The 16845-nt window shown below is 49.7% G+C and overlaps 1 protein-coding gene across 3 annotated transcripts in view; it reads left to right on the top strand.

The window, feature by feature from the left end:
* Positions 1 to 16397, top strand: part of CNNM4 (cyclin and CBS domain divalent metal cation transport mediator 4) — a gene marked incomplete at its 5' end in the record, with an annotated part of 47949 nt that extends 31552 nt beyond the window's left edge. The window contains 7 exons of one of the 3 annotated variants that reach the window (XR_014221492.1): positions 86 to 229; positions 1179 to 1316; positions 3941 to 4110; positions 5440 to 5539; positions 10049 to 10236; positions 11039 to 14171; positions 14379 to 16397. Coding sequence is in view for 2 of the 3 variants with exons in the window: in XM_082229975.1 (XP_082086101.1) it covers positions 86 to 229; positions 1179 to 1316; positions 3941 to 4110; positions 5440 to 5539; positions 9411 to 9476; positions 10049 to 10236; positions 11039 to 11245 (1013 nt within the window). Of the gene's footprint in view, positions 1 to 85; positions 230 to 1178; positions 1317 to 3940; positions 4111 to 5439; positions 5540 to 9410; positions 9477 to 10048; positions 10237 to 11038 lie in introns of all 3 variants that reach the window. The other 2 variants (XM_082229975.1, XM_082229974.1) reach the window with 2 other exon arrangements.
* Positions 16398 to 16845: the final 448 nt, after the last annotated feature.

Here is a 16845-nt window from a genome sequence, read left to right as displayed (position 1 = left end):
GGCAGATGATATGTTTCCAGAATGCATAACATTTGTGACTCTTTCTGTGGTGCTGTAATAGCTTATCTCGCTCTCTCTCCCACAGGTAAATCACACCTGGCCATTGTCCAGAAGGTGAACAATGAAGGCGAAGGTGACCCTTTCTATGAGGTGCTGGGCCTGGTGACACTGGAGGACGTCATTGAGGAAATCATCAAGTCAGAGATCCTGGACGAGTCAGATATGTACAGTTAGGTCCCTTCCAAATCTCTGCTATTGCCGGGCAGGGGGGCGTGATGGCAGATCGGCTGTATAGTAATAAATATGTGAATATGTGGATAGGACATTTTTTGGGTCTTCCTATACCATAGGGCAGGGACAGCCAGTGTGGCACCTCCACCTGCTTTGGACTACAACTCCCATCAGTCACAGCTGGCATGACCAATGATCTGAGATGATGGAAGCTGCAGCTCACATCTGAAGCTGCTTGATTGAGGGTCTCCTGAGGATCAGGTTTCATCCATGCAATATGCTGGAAGATTCAGGGCAGGTAAAAGAAAGTACCTCTTCTCACAGAGCACAGTTAAACTGTGGAACTCACTTCCACAGGAGGCAGTCCTCTTTTAAAGTTATCTGAGATGGTGGCCATCGCTGCCTCCATAGTTCATGATGTCTTGGCTGGCTCACAGATACTCCAGTCCTCTTCCCTAATGTTGACCATTTCTTTTTTCAGTTGCATACATTTGGCCACATTGCAGCCTGGTCCTCAAGCACAGTGCTTTGCTTTTCCCATGAGTGCTGTGTCAACCACACACTTCTCAGGGAGAACTTTAGGGTTGCATTGAGGGACAAAATTGGGGCATTTTCCAAACCTGCCCCAGTGTTTGAGAAGGATTTGACTACTCCCAATGGTGTCCATAGTGTTAACTATGGGTCCCATAGAATTTAATTTGAGTTGTGCTCACTTCGGAAGCAGGTATACTAAAATTGGAATGATACAGAATTTAATGTGTAGTCCTGAGGACTAGAAAGATGTAAATTATATGAAAGCAGAAGACTTCCAGGTGTCTGAGTTACGTGCCCTTGTGGTAGGCATGAGGGTGCATGGAACAAGCACAGTTTGCAGTAATACACTGAATAGTGAACTTGTTCTTGGGGGAACACCCTTCCTCTCAACCTATCCCCTTCCTCTTCTGCAGCTGACAACCGATCCAGAAAACGAGTGAATAACCAGAAGAACAAAAGGGACTTCTCTGCCTTTAAGGACAATGACACAGAGTCCAAGGTGAAGATCTCCCCGCAGCTGCTCCTAGCTGCTCACCGCTTTCTCTCTACGGGTAAGAGATCCTTTGGGAATCACTCCCCATTCTTGGTTCAAAATCCTGGTTTGCTGGAGAAGCATCAAGCACCGTCTGCTGCTCTTGATATAATGCAGACATTTTGCTTTAGGAATCTCTCCCCCCTACATGTGGAGCACAGAGAGCACAGTAGCTAAAAATGAGTCATGGGCCTTACAAGACACACCTCCTTAACATGACCTTTGACCCCTGAGAGGTGGGTTTTCAGGGCCAACCCTATCATTTGTAATCTATTTTTGTATTTGTAATCTGCTTTAACTTTTTTTCAATTTAAGCCCAAAATCAAAGCCAGGGCCTGCTGTTGAAGGGTGCGTGATGATGATGATGGTGGTATAATAATACTGTACAGGTCATATGGGCATCAAGAAGCACAGCAGCTTCAGGCTGCCATGGGGTCCCCACCCTCTGTGGGACTGTGTTTTGGCTGAGTGTAGGAATGTGTGGCATGGGGCAGTTTGGGGAGGAACTGGCATATTTACATGCCGCTTAATACTAAAGCGGTCTCCAAGCAGCAAAAAATAACAAAAAAAATATAAAGCAAACAATTAAACCATAGGCATATCCGGTCTAAAATACAGCAATACCCTATAAATGCAGTAAAATTTTGGAAAGGTGAAGACACATGGGAAGCAAAATCACTCAGAGGGCAGACTCCTTGACAGGGGCTGCTTTGGGTTTCTCACAGGAGCCCATCTTACCTTTTTCTTGGCACACCAGTGCTGCCCGGCACATTTTTTGGAAATGTCTGACTTGCATCATTTGCAAGAAATGCATCCACACCTGCGCAGGCAGGTACCCCCACCGTTTGATGTGGAATCCTGTTCCCTTTGCTGTCTTATCTTGAGGCCCATAATAAGAGCTGCCAAATCTGATTTCAAAGACTAATATGAGAGCCTTGTGAGAAGGTCATTCCCATTGTCTCATTCACAAATTACAGGGGATTTACCTTCTCAGAAAGACAAGCCCTCCATTATCCTGTCTGCTGTGGCTTTAGGCTTGAATGGGAGGTTGCTGCTGGGTCTGTCTGTTTATCCTCCCCCCTCTTCCTCGGCGTCTCTTCCTTGCATCAAAGTCAACAAAACACAGCCCCAATATGGTTGGCAAGTTTCTAGGGAGGGCAGCCAGCCAAGGATAGGCTACAACTGAAGATAGGGCAACGTAGGTTGTATCCAGTGTTGGTCCTACTCAGAGTAGACTCCCTGCAATTAATGACATGGCTAACAAAGGTCCACTGCTTTTGGTCAGTCTGCTCTGAGTCCACCTTAGATACAACCATTTGCTTGCAGGGGCAGGAGCTGCAAGAGGGAGCATTCCTCCTGAGAACGTGGAAATGGCAAAGCCAGCTGAGAAGGAAAATTCATTGCCAGGGAAGCCCCCAGTGAGAGAGGCAGAGCCTGAGACCCAGAGAATATATAGATTATGGCGGGGAAAATCCCAGGGCGCTGCTGGTTTTTAATAAGTTGTTATTTATTTCATAAAATTTGCATGTCACTTGATAGTAAGAAAAAAGACCCCAAAGCAATTTACAAAAATAATGGAGCTATAAAGTTATCAATAGAAACATTTAAAGGCTGCTATTTGAACAAACAAACAAAAAACAAAATCAATGGTCAGCTGAAAACAGCAGAGGTACAGTTCCCAGAGTTCCCAGTGAAGACTGATTGATGACCAAACCAATCCGTTGTAGATCTGGGAGGGATTCTCTTTGCAACTCTCCATACCTTTAACAAACTATAGCTCCCAGAATTCTTTGGAGGAAGCCGTGACTGTTCAAAGTAGTATTGTAGCACTTTGAATGTTTGGTGCGAACCTGGCCTGGCTCTGTGTCATCCGCAGCGACTGGCCGTGGCTCTCTCCCAGACCTCCCTGCAGAAGGCTTTGGGGACGGGCCTTTTTGCAGGCAAAGCAGGCGTTCTGCCGCTGACCACTGCCCTCCCCAACAATTCTCACCCACTGAGGGTGAAGAAATATCAGGTCGATAACAGCCAGAATTTCTGGTTTCAGTACACCGTCTCTCCCGCCCCGCCCCGCCCCACCCCCCCCCCATATCTGCTTTTTTCTGGGTTTCACTGCTCCCCAGGGACGCGGACTTATAAAAAATATTGGGGGGGCCCGGGAAAGCTCGTGAAATGTAAATAAGCTCATGAATATGCAAATAAGCTCATGAATATGCAAATAAAGTGGCGCCGCCCCCTCGTGAGCGAATAGGGGAGAGCGTGCTGCTGCCTATTAATCAGCTCCGGAACAGCTGATATGCGGGAAACCTGGGGCTAGAGGCAGAAGCCCCCGCCCCCGGGGATTCCCCTGTTCTCGCGGGGGACGGCCGGGGCTCTCCAGCTAGGGCGCGCGGCTGGCTGGCTGGCTGGGGAGGGAGCAGGTGGGGAGGAGGCGGGGGACGGCGGCAAGGGCGCCCGAGATTATTGGGGGGGCTGAGCCCCCCCAAAATTTTTTTTGAGGGGGCTCAAGCCCCCTCAAGCCCCATGGAGTCGGCGCCTATGCTGCTCCCACTTCTTTGCAATGCCTGGACCTGCCCTGAAAGGTTGATTCCCCTGGATGTTTCCCTCTGGGGTCTGACTTGCATGTCCCCCGCCTGCTTTTTGCAGAAGTGACGCAGTTCACCCCCTCCCTCATTTCGGAAAAGATCCTGCTCCGCCTGCTCAAGCACCGCGACGTCATCAATGAGCTGAAGTACGACGAAGAAAACAAGAAGTGCCCCCAGCACTTCCTCTTCAACAGGAACAAGCCGGCAGACTTCTTCATCCTCATCCTGCAGGTAATCCAATCCCTTTGGCGTTTGGAAGCAGGGAGGGAAAGATTCTCACCAGTTTAAGGCAGTAGTGGGCGGGGCCCGGGGCAAAAGTGGGAGGAGCAACAGATGAGACTTTACGGTAGCCAGCTCCATTCCAGCCATGCAAAAGTCAGAGTTTTCCTCACCCGACCACCCAAGGAGTGCTCAGAGGAGGGATGGAGAGGAGCATCCTGAGGGCCAGGTAGAGGGCAGCATTGGACCTCCGCCATGAGGCCCACCCCCTCCGTTGTGCCTGGAACAGGACTGGCTAAACTGATGCCCTCTGAATGATGCTGGACTCCCAATGTCCCTCAGTCCAGCATGGCCGGTGGTCAGGGGTGATTGGGGGTCCCCCCACCCAGGGGACCAGGAGGATTGTGGGAAGTGATACTGGGTGTTCCCACAGTCTGTGAGGGGCAGAGGCCAGCCTGTGAGGCCTTCCAGCGCATGTGTGCTGAGGTTGCTCTTCTGCCATGCCCCCTCCCCCTGACCATGTGGTGCTCGGCTTGAAAAGTCAGATGAGCGCCACACTCCATAGTCGCCTTTAACTGGACTTAACCATCCATGGGGGGTGCTCTGGCACAACCCACAGGCTCCCCTCAACTCCCCTCTGCCACCTTTTCGCTCCTTCAAAGATGTATTGCCCCAAGCCGGGTTTCTGATAGGTGTTTCTCAATTCCCTTTGTTCCTGCTGCCACCACAGATACTTTGTTCTGAACTTTTCTCACCTCTTGCATAGCCAGTCAAGAGGCATGTGGTGCAATTTAGTAGCACATGAACATTTGGCCTCAGTTTGGAATTCTCTCTTTGTTCCTTTGTCTCACACAAAGTGAAGGCTGATAACAATTCTGACCCTCCTCTGTTAATCTAGCCCTGCTGCCCTCAAATCCACCTCTTGCCCCAACTCGGCTTCCAAATTGTCTCCCACCAGCATTTAAACTCCTTTTCAAGCTCTTATCCAATCACCAGTCATTTCCACCTGCACACATTGCCTCCTGCTTCCAACCTAACACATACCTTAATTTAAATATTATACTTAACCTACACATTTACCTTACAATACTGCACATGCACACAAATACAGATGTTCCCTAAAGAAATGCCGAAACTTCTCCCACACCTGTTTGTTGCAGGTAGAGGCTGACATTCATAGGCTGGCTGTGCTCCCCCCCCCCCGCTCCCCCCTTGGAAGCTTGTGTGCCATTTTTCACCTTCTCATTGAAAGATCCCTTTACCGTGCTGCAACTGCTGCTGACTCTGGCTGCTACATGGAAGCTCCTGAGAATCTCACATGGCTCTTTGTCTTTCTCACAGGGCAAAGTGGAGGTGGAGGCCGGCAAGGAGAATATGAAATTTGAGACCGGTCCTTTCTCCTATTACGGAGTGATGGCATTGAGCCCGTTGGTCACCACAAGTAAGGACCTGCATGCGGAGGGGGCCAAAGGGAGATGGCCACAAAAGGGGCATGGGGCCGGGCACCCTTCCCAGTGGAGCCCGCTCCCTCTGTCTGTCCGTGGCAGTGGGCGGGAATGGTCAGCTGGCAAGCCGGGCCCAGGAAGTATTGTTTTTACCAAGCCCCCTGGGTGGTCGTCCACCAGGGCATGCAAACCCTGATGGACTTCAGCTCCCTTCAGCCCCAGCCAGTATAGCCAGTGGTTAAGGATGATGAGAGTTGTAGTCTGGCAACTTTGGGAGGGCCCCACACACTTGCCACCTCTGCCTTAGGCCTCGCTCAAGGCATGGTAGCAAAAAGTTATGCCCATCATTCACTTATAAGGGAAGGCAGATTCCATGGGAGAGAAGGAGGGCTCAACTCTCCTCTTTAGGCTTTGGATGTGACACACTATCCATGCCAAAGCGCATGTGCTCCATAAATGGGTGGGCCTGATTGTTCGCAGGGGGTGTCTTTCTTGTGCCTACCCTCCATCAAAAGGGGTTGTGCTGCATAATACACATCATGCACCCCCTGTTTGCGGAAGGGGCTGGGCTTCCAGAATACTGTTCAGCCGGGCAGCCATGCCCATCCCAAGATGCTTTGCTTTTCCCTCGTAGCTGCACCTCCCAATCCTGGAGGAGACTGGCAATAGCTGTTTCAGAGAGGGGTCTTTCCCAGCCCTACTCAGAGATTTTGGGGATTAAACCTGGGATGCATGCAAAGCTCAAGTTCTACCAAGCTATGGTCCTTCCATGCTTAGGGCCCCCTTGCAGTATAAGAGGTTTCTGGCGCACAGCTTTTGACTCCTGTGTAGCCAGGCATGAATTCAGGAGCTGACCCTCACTAGGACATTGCAAGAGGTCCTGGCACTCATCTGGAGAGCGGGCTGAAATAACCCTTGAGCTGTGGCAACCAGAAACCACAAAACAGCCCCCCATGAGCATATGAAGTTGCTTTCTCCCAACTTAGGCTTGTTTCTCCATGTAGCCCAGAAGCAGAAGAAGCTCTCTAAGGTGTCATGCAGGGCTTCCCCAGCCCAAGACCCGTAATCCCTTTAAGCAAGAAGTTAGGGCAGCAAGAGGCCGCCCCCCTCCTGATGTTGTGGGCTGCAGTTCTTATTGTCGCTAATCACTGGTCTTGCTGGCTGGGGCTGCTGGGAGTTGGAGTTCAAATCTTAAGGGCACCACATTGGCTTCCCCTATGTAAAGGGATTGAACCTGGGATCTTCTGCACACTGTCTTCATGCCCTAAATCAGGAGCCTCTCGCTCCTTGAGGGCCACTTTGTCCTCTGCGGGCATCCCTTTGTCTTGAGAGACAGTGGAGTGCACCTCAGGGCGTGAAGTCAGACCCCTGTGTTAGCAGCACTGAAATGACCTGGCCTGCTCAGACAACAAGACCCCTTTCTTGGCCTCTCTGATGTGGTCCAAAGGAAAGCAGAGCAAGACCTTTGGCACCAGCTTAGCTGCAGGAATTGCTGGAAGGAGGCGTACAAGGCGCCATCCCACCAGCTTAGGGACTTCACTCTGGATTTGTGTAGGGCTCACTCCTTAGCCTTTTCTTCTCCCAGTGATGTTCTTCAAGGCAGCGGAGGTTCAGGATCAGCATTTTCCTTCTCCTAGATGGGTTCCCTTCCCAAGTTGACAAGCCCCATCTGCTCCAACTCTGTCCTCTAGGGGGATGGAAGAACAACCAGAAGTATATTCCAGAAATTGCCCTGCTCAGCTGCAAGCTCTTGAGCTCCATACTCCATATGCTGCCATCTTGCATGAATGAATGGGTGCTTAGTGCTAAATAAGCCATTGATGGAGCAGAGGGGGTTGTCTTAGGAATGGCAGTCCCCCCCCCTTTCAAATCACCACTCAGATGAATTGGATCTTCCCTTTCCTTCCACACAGCAGTCATGTTACACCCCCTACCATGGAAGGTAAACAGCCACATAGAAAGCTGTCTTACGCTGAGTCAGAGCATAGGTCTGTCTTCCTCAGTATTGCCTACACTGACTGGCAGCAGCTTTCCAGGATTTCAGAGAGCGAGTGTCTCCCAGCCCTACCTGGCGATGCCAGGGCAAGGCAGATGCTCTGCCACTGAGCCTCGTCCCCTCCCCAGGACGGGAAAGGCAGAATGTGTGCAGTGCGGAAGGAGATAAGGTGGTGGTCAGACCAAGGAAATTCCACCGCAGAGAGGTCAGGCTCTGAACAGTTCTCAGTGGAGACAAGATCAAAGGACAACAAACAGGGGCAGATATATACAATCTTGTGTGCTGCATTAAGATTTGTTTGTTTGTTTGTTTGTTTGGGGAGGAGTGACTTGCAGGAAAGTTCCCATCAGCCTAAGTGTGCAAGCGTGGGAACAAACTCTCCAGTAATTTAACACCGGACTCTCCCCCCACCCCACCCCCGAGGTGGCACCATCTCATTCTACACCTGTGGCTCTGCTTCTGTGTGCTCACTTCTTTGGTTTCCTCAGAGGAGAAGGACCGCAGCTGGGTCAGAGGGGGCAGAACGGGGCATTGGCAAAGAGGAGGAAGGTTAGTCAGCCAGGAAGACTGGAGGTGAAGGTTGAGGGAAGAGTGCACTTCAGGGGCCAGACATAATTGCTCCAGGGGCTGGCTGGGGCTCACAGGCCACCGACTGCCCATCCCTGCCCTGATGCTTGAAGAAAGCGGACTCTGCCGCTTCTTGGGTTGCTGCCGTATTTAATGTTAGACTTCTGCCCCCTCGTGGCCGATCTGGTGCACGTGGTCCTGTGCCACAGAATGCCAGGTGGCTCCTGTCCATCTATAGCAGGGCTGGGGGACCTATCTCAGCACAAGGGCCACTTTCCCTTCTGGGGAATCTTCCGGGGGCCACATGCCAGGGTGGCAGGTCCAAAGCCTGAAGTCACTTTTATCGAGCAAGCTCGTTTCCACACCTACACGTTCTCCTCTTGCTTGTTAGGAAGGAGGATGGAGTTCAAGGAGACCTAGCCATGCCAGGACACTTGGGGGGGGATGGCATGAAGCAGGACCTGTGAGGGGTAAGGCCTGTGGGGAGCCCCAGCGTGCCAGACAGAGAGGCCGGGAAGGCAGTGGTCAGCCACTGAGCCTGAGATTCCCCACCCGTGAGCCAGTGTTTCACATTATTGTTTTTTTCATCCAAACAACTACTTGTGGTTCAACACATTGCACAACTTCCCTTGTACTCTTCCCTTGATATAAACCTTTATCTGATTTTATTCATAAAATATTATGAAAGTTTTTTCATGATACAATAAGATAAAAGTAAGTAAATAAAAAGCAGAACAGAGAAAGAAAGATCACAGAAAATGCAGAGTCCTCTCTGAAAGGTGGATCATGGCCCTTTCCTCACACAGAAAGGAGGGGCCTCCCAGCTCCCACCAGGGAGCTTCCCTTTCTTCTCCCCGTCTCTCGCCCTGGGAGCTCTTCCCTTCCCTGCCTCTCAATCAGGCCTCTGTCTGAGGCCAGGCCAGGTGAGGTGGGCACTGCTGGCCATGGGCTTGGGATGTTGCTGTGAGTGGCAGTGCAGGGGGCACTGATCCTGTCCTTGGCCGCCAGGACGTTCCCCTGCACAAGGTCGACTGGAAGCAGCCAGAGCTTCATAACAGCGCAACAACAGTCCATTCCCAGGGGGAGGCTTCCAGGGGAGGGTGCCCTGTGGCAAGCACCAGCAGGTGTGGACTTCTGGGGGAGGCCATGCCATTTGGGCTTTCCGCCAAGGGCACCAGAATGGGCTAGCAACAGACCCGCAAAGGGGCTGTGTGGTCTTTCTCCATAATCAAAGGTTTCTTTAACTTCTCCTTTTGCATCTCTCTCTCCTTCCTGCCCTTCTCTGTGTCCATGTCGGGTTCTAGCTTTGCCTGTCGCGCCCCAGCACCAGTCTCTTATGCCCCGAGCATCTTTGTTTCCCAGGGTGTCAGGTAAACAACACTTGTGCATGGTGTGAGAGGTGCACATTAACCCCTTGCCTGGCAGGTTGCATTGACTCAGCCCTACTTTTCTGGGGGGCACCAGATTGGCAAAAGATGGTATTTGGGGTACATAAATTGGAAATGCAAATGCACTGGGCTGCAGATTATTTTCTTTACAAAAATTGTGTTGCGCTGCAAAGCCCAGTCCAAATTTTAGCCCAAACAGCCCCAGATGTGTTTACTGGGGCTGATGGGGATGCTGTCCAAAACTTCTGGAGGGGACTGGGGAGGCAAAAGCTGCCTTAATCCAGATCCCCTGCTCCTCTTTGCTTTTTCTTTCTTTCTTGGTTGTTCCTTTTTTAAAGTTTAGTTTTAAAAGCTGGCGTTAAAAGCAACAAACCAGATGATCCAATTTGAACAAAAAAACAAATTGTTCATGTAGCCAGAGAGTGCATGGATAGCCCTTTCCATTGGCTTACACCCCTCTTGGGTGGCATCACTTTTTGCGCAGTTGGCAAGACAGTTCGAAGGGGGGAGGAAGGGCACAGCTTGGTCCCTGGCTCACTCTTCTCTGTGTCTAGTTTCAGAGGTGCGTTCTCCATCTCATTTGAGCAATCTGAATCGGTCGGCCTCCCTCTGCTACCACGAGCGCTCCGACTCCATCTCCTCCAACTTCAGCGGCAGTAACAACCAGCTCAACGCCAGCGCCAGCTCCCAGTACATCTCTGACTTCAGCGTCCGCGCCCTTACGGACCTGCAGTATATTAAGGTGGGTCTTGGGCCTGAGTCTCAAGAGGCACTCAGCTGTAGGGGTGTGTGTGAGTAAATGAACATGTGTTGCCCTGCCCACTTTGGACACTGGCCCACCACTGACAAGCAGCCTAGAAAGGAATGTGGCCCTTGAGCTGAGAAAGGGCCAGACTTCTTCTGCTTCAGACTACAGGTAGTGGCTTGCAGGATAGCACACAGCTGCCCTCCATATCAAAAAGCAAATAATCTCTTCACAGAGGAAGCTAGTTTGTCAGGGAGAAAGATTCCAGCCTAACTTTTCCTGTGTGAAGGAAGTTATTTTGTGTGGATGACCATCCCATCAGGTCTGAGGTAGATGTTCCCTTGGGGATCCTTAGCCAGGGCTGTTGGTGTTCTGTGCAAGTGCAGACTTCAGTCCCAAGTGCAGAAATTCCGCAACCTGAGTGTTTCAGCAATTTTCATAAAGTACATTTCTAGTCCTTATGGTTGTTCATGTGCTGGCGATGCCTTGGGAAAATTCAAAAGTCAAGAGGCAGAGATCCAAGTACCTTTTCTGCCAGTCAAAAGGCAGGGTGTCATCACCTGGATTTCCTCATGATTACCAGAAACAGAATTTGTTAAGCAAAACAGGTAAGTGTTTATACACGTGTGTATTTAAGAAGATGCACTTTTAATAATAATAATAAATTTACATAACCTATATGCATTATGGAATTTTGCTTTTATCGTGCAAAATTTTGTTTTTGGGGGGGTGGGAAGGAATTGTGCACACTGAGCAATGTGTTGAGGGTTCAGCTTCTATCTCCTTCTCCACCTGGCAGATCACACGCCTCCAGTATCAAAATGGTCTCATGGCCTCCCGCCTCGAGAGCTGCCCCCAGTCTCCTGAGGGCGGCACCCCCAAATTGGACACCTCCTTATCAGAAAAGGCGGAAACCTCAGTGACGGACGAAACAACCAGCCTTTTGAACGAGAGGAACTGCCAACACCACAAAGCAAACCACAGCCCCCCAGACAACGTCGTCTGACCCCGGCCTTTGGGCGACCCAGTCTGGTTGGTTTTGCCTCAGTCCTTCCCTTCCAGAGACGAGAACTGGGGGGCGGTGGGGGGGGGGAACACGCCAGTGCCCACAAGAGGATTTTGATTGTGTACCTACAAACCTCAGGTAGTGGCTGCAGCCAGGGAGGGAGAATATCCAGATAATTTTCTCTCTCTAAGCTCTCCCCACATCCACACGTGCACACACTCTTCCTTTGCAGGACGGTTTGATCCGTCAATGGCCGGCAGCCTGACCGTGGAAACAGCTGCCCAGCTGCTGATGAAAAGGATGCGGGTTCTGGATACCAAAGGGAACTTGGTCACGGAGGGCCAAAGCCCAAACTGTGTGCTGCGATCTGGATGCTCCTGTTTTCATTTCAGGTGGGGGTTGGGGAGGGGCTGGCTGCCCTGAAGATTTCCAAAGGGAGTTTGCTCCCTGCTTGCTTTTCTACACCAGCTTTTTATTTAAACAAACAGAAAGAGACGAAGTGGCACCACGGCCAGGCGCGTTCAGAAGAGAGGAATCCTATTCTGGAGCACACCTGGCTCTTCTCCAGCTGAGACCACCTTGTGGAGAGTGGCACTCCCTGCCTCCAGTCCAGAGGCTGGCAGGTAGAGAGACCACACAGAACTGGCCAGAAGGAGAGCAGGGCAGCTGCTGGGGTCCTACGAAGGCAACAGCAGCCCCTGCTGAGAGGACAAGAACCCTTTTTCTGTCTCAGGAAGTTCTGTATCTTGCGTGTTGTCTGGGCGTCTGTTCTGTTATTCTGTTATATTTTTGTTTTTTTATCCAGCCCATTGGGCACTGGACAGGAGACGAGTGTCTGACAAACATCTAGGAACTAAGCAGGGTTTAAAGGTTGGTGGAACCTGCACTCTGCCCCTGCCTGCCTCCTAGGGCAGTGGGGAGAGTGTTTCTGCTTGGAGGGAGGGGAACTGTTGCTTCCTCATTCGGGCTCTGATCCCACTGAAGAAAGTGTGCCCCAAGGATAATGAGATGAATTGTGCCGCTTCACGAATGCTTTCCTGGTGTGCTGTACGAAAAGCTCCCTGGAAATCAAAAAATGAGTGTAGCAGGGCGAAGGCAGGGCTAGAATTTGTTGTACTCTTCTCTACTTGCAGGGAGTTTATGTTCTCTTAGTTGTTGCTCTTGTTTGTTTTTACATGGGGGGGGGGGGTTGGGGAACATTCAGAAATGGTAACCTCCAGATAGAGACTCAAATGGTACAGTCCCTTCTGCTTCTCCCGTGTAGATCAGGCCAAGAATGAGCAGCTCTGCTAGGCTTCTAGTTTCAAGGTCTCATGCGGAAATCTGACAGAGCCAGTGACAGTTCCCAGTTCCTGTATGTGGTGCCTTTTGGGACTTAACAGAGTTGGAAGTGACAATAGCAGTTGCAGCACAGGAGCAGCCCTGAAGGGTTTCCAGATGCAGGAGTTTTCAGCCATAACTGAAATAATAAATTGTGTTTTGCTTTGTTCCTGTAAAGCCTGATTTCTATCTAAATTGAGCGTGGCGCATGTGAAAGCAGCAAATTCATGCAGTCACTTACTATGGGGGAAATGACACCACTTCGAGATGTCCCCTCCATTCTTCTGTAGTTACTTTGGATAGATTACTTTCCACTGGGTGGAATCAGGACACAGCCACTTGAGGATTAATTTTCAGTGGTCAAGAGTCTTTTCATTATGCCTCTCTACAGAATTAATCCAGCCCAGCCGTTGCTGCTGGGTCAGTTTGCCCTGAGGGGATTTGGGTGGTGTGCAGACGTCTCTCATTATAGTTGTCTACTCTCCACCTTACTAAATGGAGCTCAGGACCATCTTCAAACACTTTTGTTAAAACTGCTCTGGAGATTTGAAGGGTGACATGTTCAAGACCTCTGCTCCGAACATCCTCCTCTGATCTTTGCCCTCCAGCCCTCAGCCCCCCAAAGGTCTCCTGCCCCCCCCTTTGCCTTTTGTCCTTGCTGCCCCTTCATGCCCCCTTGCCTGGCACTGTCCCCAGGGCCACCTGCCTAATGCCACCTCTCTTACTTCCTTCAAAACCTGCCTTCTCCTTGAAGGACACTAACAGCAGGCCACACAGCCATGATCCATTCATCCCCAGCATCACACATGCTGATGGGAGTTGTAGTCCTGTGCATCTTCTAGAGGGCACCTGGTTGGGGAAAGGCTGCCCGGTAACAAAGCTTATGCACCGGCGATTGAAATGCTGCACACATTTTACCTGTGTGCACCCCATCTCCCATTTTCCTTCCCTTCGTCTGCTTAGTGTCAAATGAAAAAATGTAAGCCCCTCAGGGCAGGGACCTGCCCTTTTGTAAAGCACCAATGCACATCAATGGCATTACATAAATACTACAGTTACTGCTAATAGTAACATTACAGGTACTGGCCAGTGGTTGCCCACCATGACTGGTCTTTTACAAGGTTCAGCTGAATCTCTCCAGTAACCTGTGAGGAGTCCTGGGTTTGTGGCTTCTTTGTTTTTGGGAAACTTGTCCAAGGGCAGAAATAATCTGTGTTTGCATGTGCCTGCTGAGGACTCTGCCCTCATGCTCTTAAAAGGTCTGTCTTCACATTCTGATTGACCCTCCAGATTCACTTCCTTTGATCTCCACTGAAACCTGTCAGAAACTCTTTGGGCTGTCCAGTGTCCAGTGGCAGGAGGACCAGAAGGGGAGGGGGCTGGACAGGCATATTTAGCTCTGCAAGAAATGCAGGCATTTTGATGCTGCTGTCTCTGATCCCCCTTTTACTTTCTCTTCACCCGGGCAGGTTATTTTGTTGCAGAGCTGAGGAGTCTGTGACCCTCGGGATGTTGCTGGACTACAACTCCCATCATCCCTGACTATTGCGGGAGCTGGCTAGGGCTGTTGGGAAGTGAAATCTCACAGTATTTGGAGGGCCACAGAGTTCCCCATTCCTCTTACTAAAAGGATGAGGCATCTAATCCAGGAGAAGACACCAAATCCAGGGTAGGAGATAAGGAACCAAGGCAGGATGGAAGACACTGCAGCTGTATCACATCGCCCAAAGGCGCCCTTCTCCAGGCATAGGCCAGGGGTCACTTGGCCCTTTCCAGCCACTGTCTGCTGGGATTGGGGAAGAGTTGCAGTCAGGTGGAGCTTAGATGATTCAGTCACTCACGCTGTAGAGAGTCAGTGTTGCCTGTTCCCCATAGTGTGTTCCCCTTGCGTCTCTCAGCCCAGTCTCATGGCTTATTCAATGACCCTGGCGGAGTCACAGGTGCCTGCTTTTGTCAGAGTGTCTTTCACTTGAGGACTTGTGTTTCATGAGTCACAGTGTAAAGTACAATTATATATCTGCACAAAAAGCATGTGAAAATTGATGTAGGCAGAACGTGAACATCTCTTAAGTAGAAGTGTTTGGATGAAAGGCAATATTCATTCGCTGCAATTTCCCATAAACCAAAATGGAGTTGGTCCTGAGCCTGTTCACTTGGAAGCAAGTCCCACTGTGTTCAGGTGGGTTTACTCCCAAGTAAGTGGGTACAGGAGTGCAAAAAGTGATCTGAAATTCGGTCACAAGGTTTGGCTTGGGGAGGGAGGGACCATCGCACAGACTGTATGATTGTACCCAGATGTGTTGATGTTCTATTAAATGGTGTAGCAGGATTGTACTTTTATAGCACAGCATTGCACTTCAAACATTGCAGTTTCTCATAGGAAACATGTTGGTGGGTAAAGACGCCCCAAGAGGTTTTTGTACCTGAAGTAGAAAATACAAATGGTGCCCCCTCCACTAAAAATATAGTTTTAAAAAACTGTCCTCAGTTGTTTTGCCTAGCAGAAGGCATGTAGATCACAAGGCTGATGAGAGTTGTGTCCAAAACTTCTGGAGGGCACTAAGCTGGCAAAGGCTGGCATATAGGAACTTTGCCAAATTCCAAGTGGCTGGGAGACTTTCTTGGCCCTCAAACCTCTTTTACAGGGCCAAAATTGGTTTGGGAAGGTGATGGGCTTGCAAGGACACCCAGGTTTAGAGCCAAGCAGTGTTACCATTTCCTTAGCAAGTACATGGCTCTGGGCAAAGTCATGGACTCATAGCCGCAGTGGGACATCCATCAAGCATAAAATGGAGGGTTGCCAACATTTTGAATGCCATCTGTTGATATGCCTTCAACAGCAGCTCAATCTGAGGACAGCAGTGGGGAGTAATGTTTAGCTCCAGTCAAGCTGCTGTGTAGGCACAACTGTAAGCCTGGCTGCTTCCCCTCCCAACTCTCAGTTGGCAACCCTGAGAGCACTGCAGATCTCCAAGTGGCTTCTGGCTCAGTCAGGCCGTGGGGTGGGGGTGGGGTAAAACCCACAAGGGGGCTATGTCCTGGTTTAGCTTTCTGGCCTCCTGTGGGATGACAACCTGTCTAGTATTCTAAGGGCAGCGTTGAAGGTTCAGCAGAAGGAAAGTTACGAGTGTTGGAGTGGTGAAGTCAAAAAGTTCCAACAAGCAGAACACTAGCACATCAGGCGGAAAAGCAGGGAGAGGGCTGGGTTACATCTTTCTTCCCTGCCGAGCTAGTTCTCTGATTGCAGGGATTTGTTTATTTTTAATAAGAAAAACGGTGACCACCCATCTCATGATTATTCTCCCACATGGCCAGGCCAGTGCTTCTTCCTTCACTTCCTGCATTTTCCTAAGCACAATTGACTTTGAAATGTTGGGTTAGGTTAGCAATACTTGATTCTGGAACTGGAACTGGGGCAAGGGGAGTAGTTCCTTCATTTGCTTTGTGACTGGTTTTTTAAAACTGCAGGATCCCTTTTCCTGCCTCCAGGGCTATTTCCAACGGATGTCTGTGCTTCTAAGCAGCTTTAATTAGACTGTATATGTGTCTCATTTGAATGTAGCTTTTTGTCTGAGTTTTAAATTTTTGTTTTGTGTGTGGGGATTGTTGCGGTTTTTATTTCCCTTTTTAAAAAATATTGTTATTATTATTATTCCTAAGGAAAGCACAATGGTTTTTCAACATTTGCCCCTTTGTGGGTGACATGATGTAATTTATTGTCTTTTTTCTGATTTTAAAATACAAACACTAAACCTAAGATCCTAGCTCCCATGAGGGAGACAAGCTTTTAAAAAGATTATTATTATTATGTAATAAATATTACCAAATCAAAGTGTGGTGGGAAATGTTGGTGACTTTTCTTTCAAAGACTCTAAGTGGGTTTGCTCTCAGAGTCATAGGATAACAAGGTTGTGATCCTGCAGAAACATACCTGAAAGGGGGTTGCATAGAAGTCAGTGGGACTTAATGCGGGCTGGGCAATATCCGGTTTCCAACATCATGATATATCACCAGCTAAACACTGTGATATACTGAAATATCGTGATGTCTGATTTAAGGATGGAGGGATGGACTGGCTCCATGGGTCTTCTCACATAGCATGCACACAAATCATGACTTGTGATATAGCCAGGTCAAAAATTATGAAACCAATATCACAATTGGGACTTCAAACCGGCTTTGGACGATATATCACCCAGTCCTAGACTTACCGGTAATTTCCAAAGCCACAATCCAATGGGGTTGGCAGCTTTTACACTTATCACTGCTCCTGTGCCTAA

The sequence above is a fragment of the Podarcis vaucheri genome, assembly GCF_965113315.1.
Source record: "Podarcis vaucheri genome assembly, chromosome: 7".
NCBI classification, from domain to species: Eukaryota; Metazoa; Chordata; class Lepidosauria; order Squamata; family Lacertidae; genus Podarcis; species Podarcis vaucheri.
Note: the sequence above shows the minus strand (reverse complement) of the source record. Positions and strands in the feature narration are given on the sequence as shown.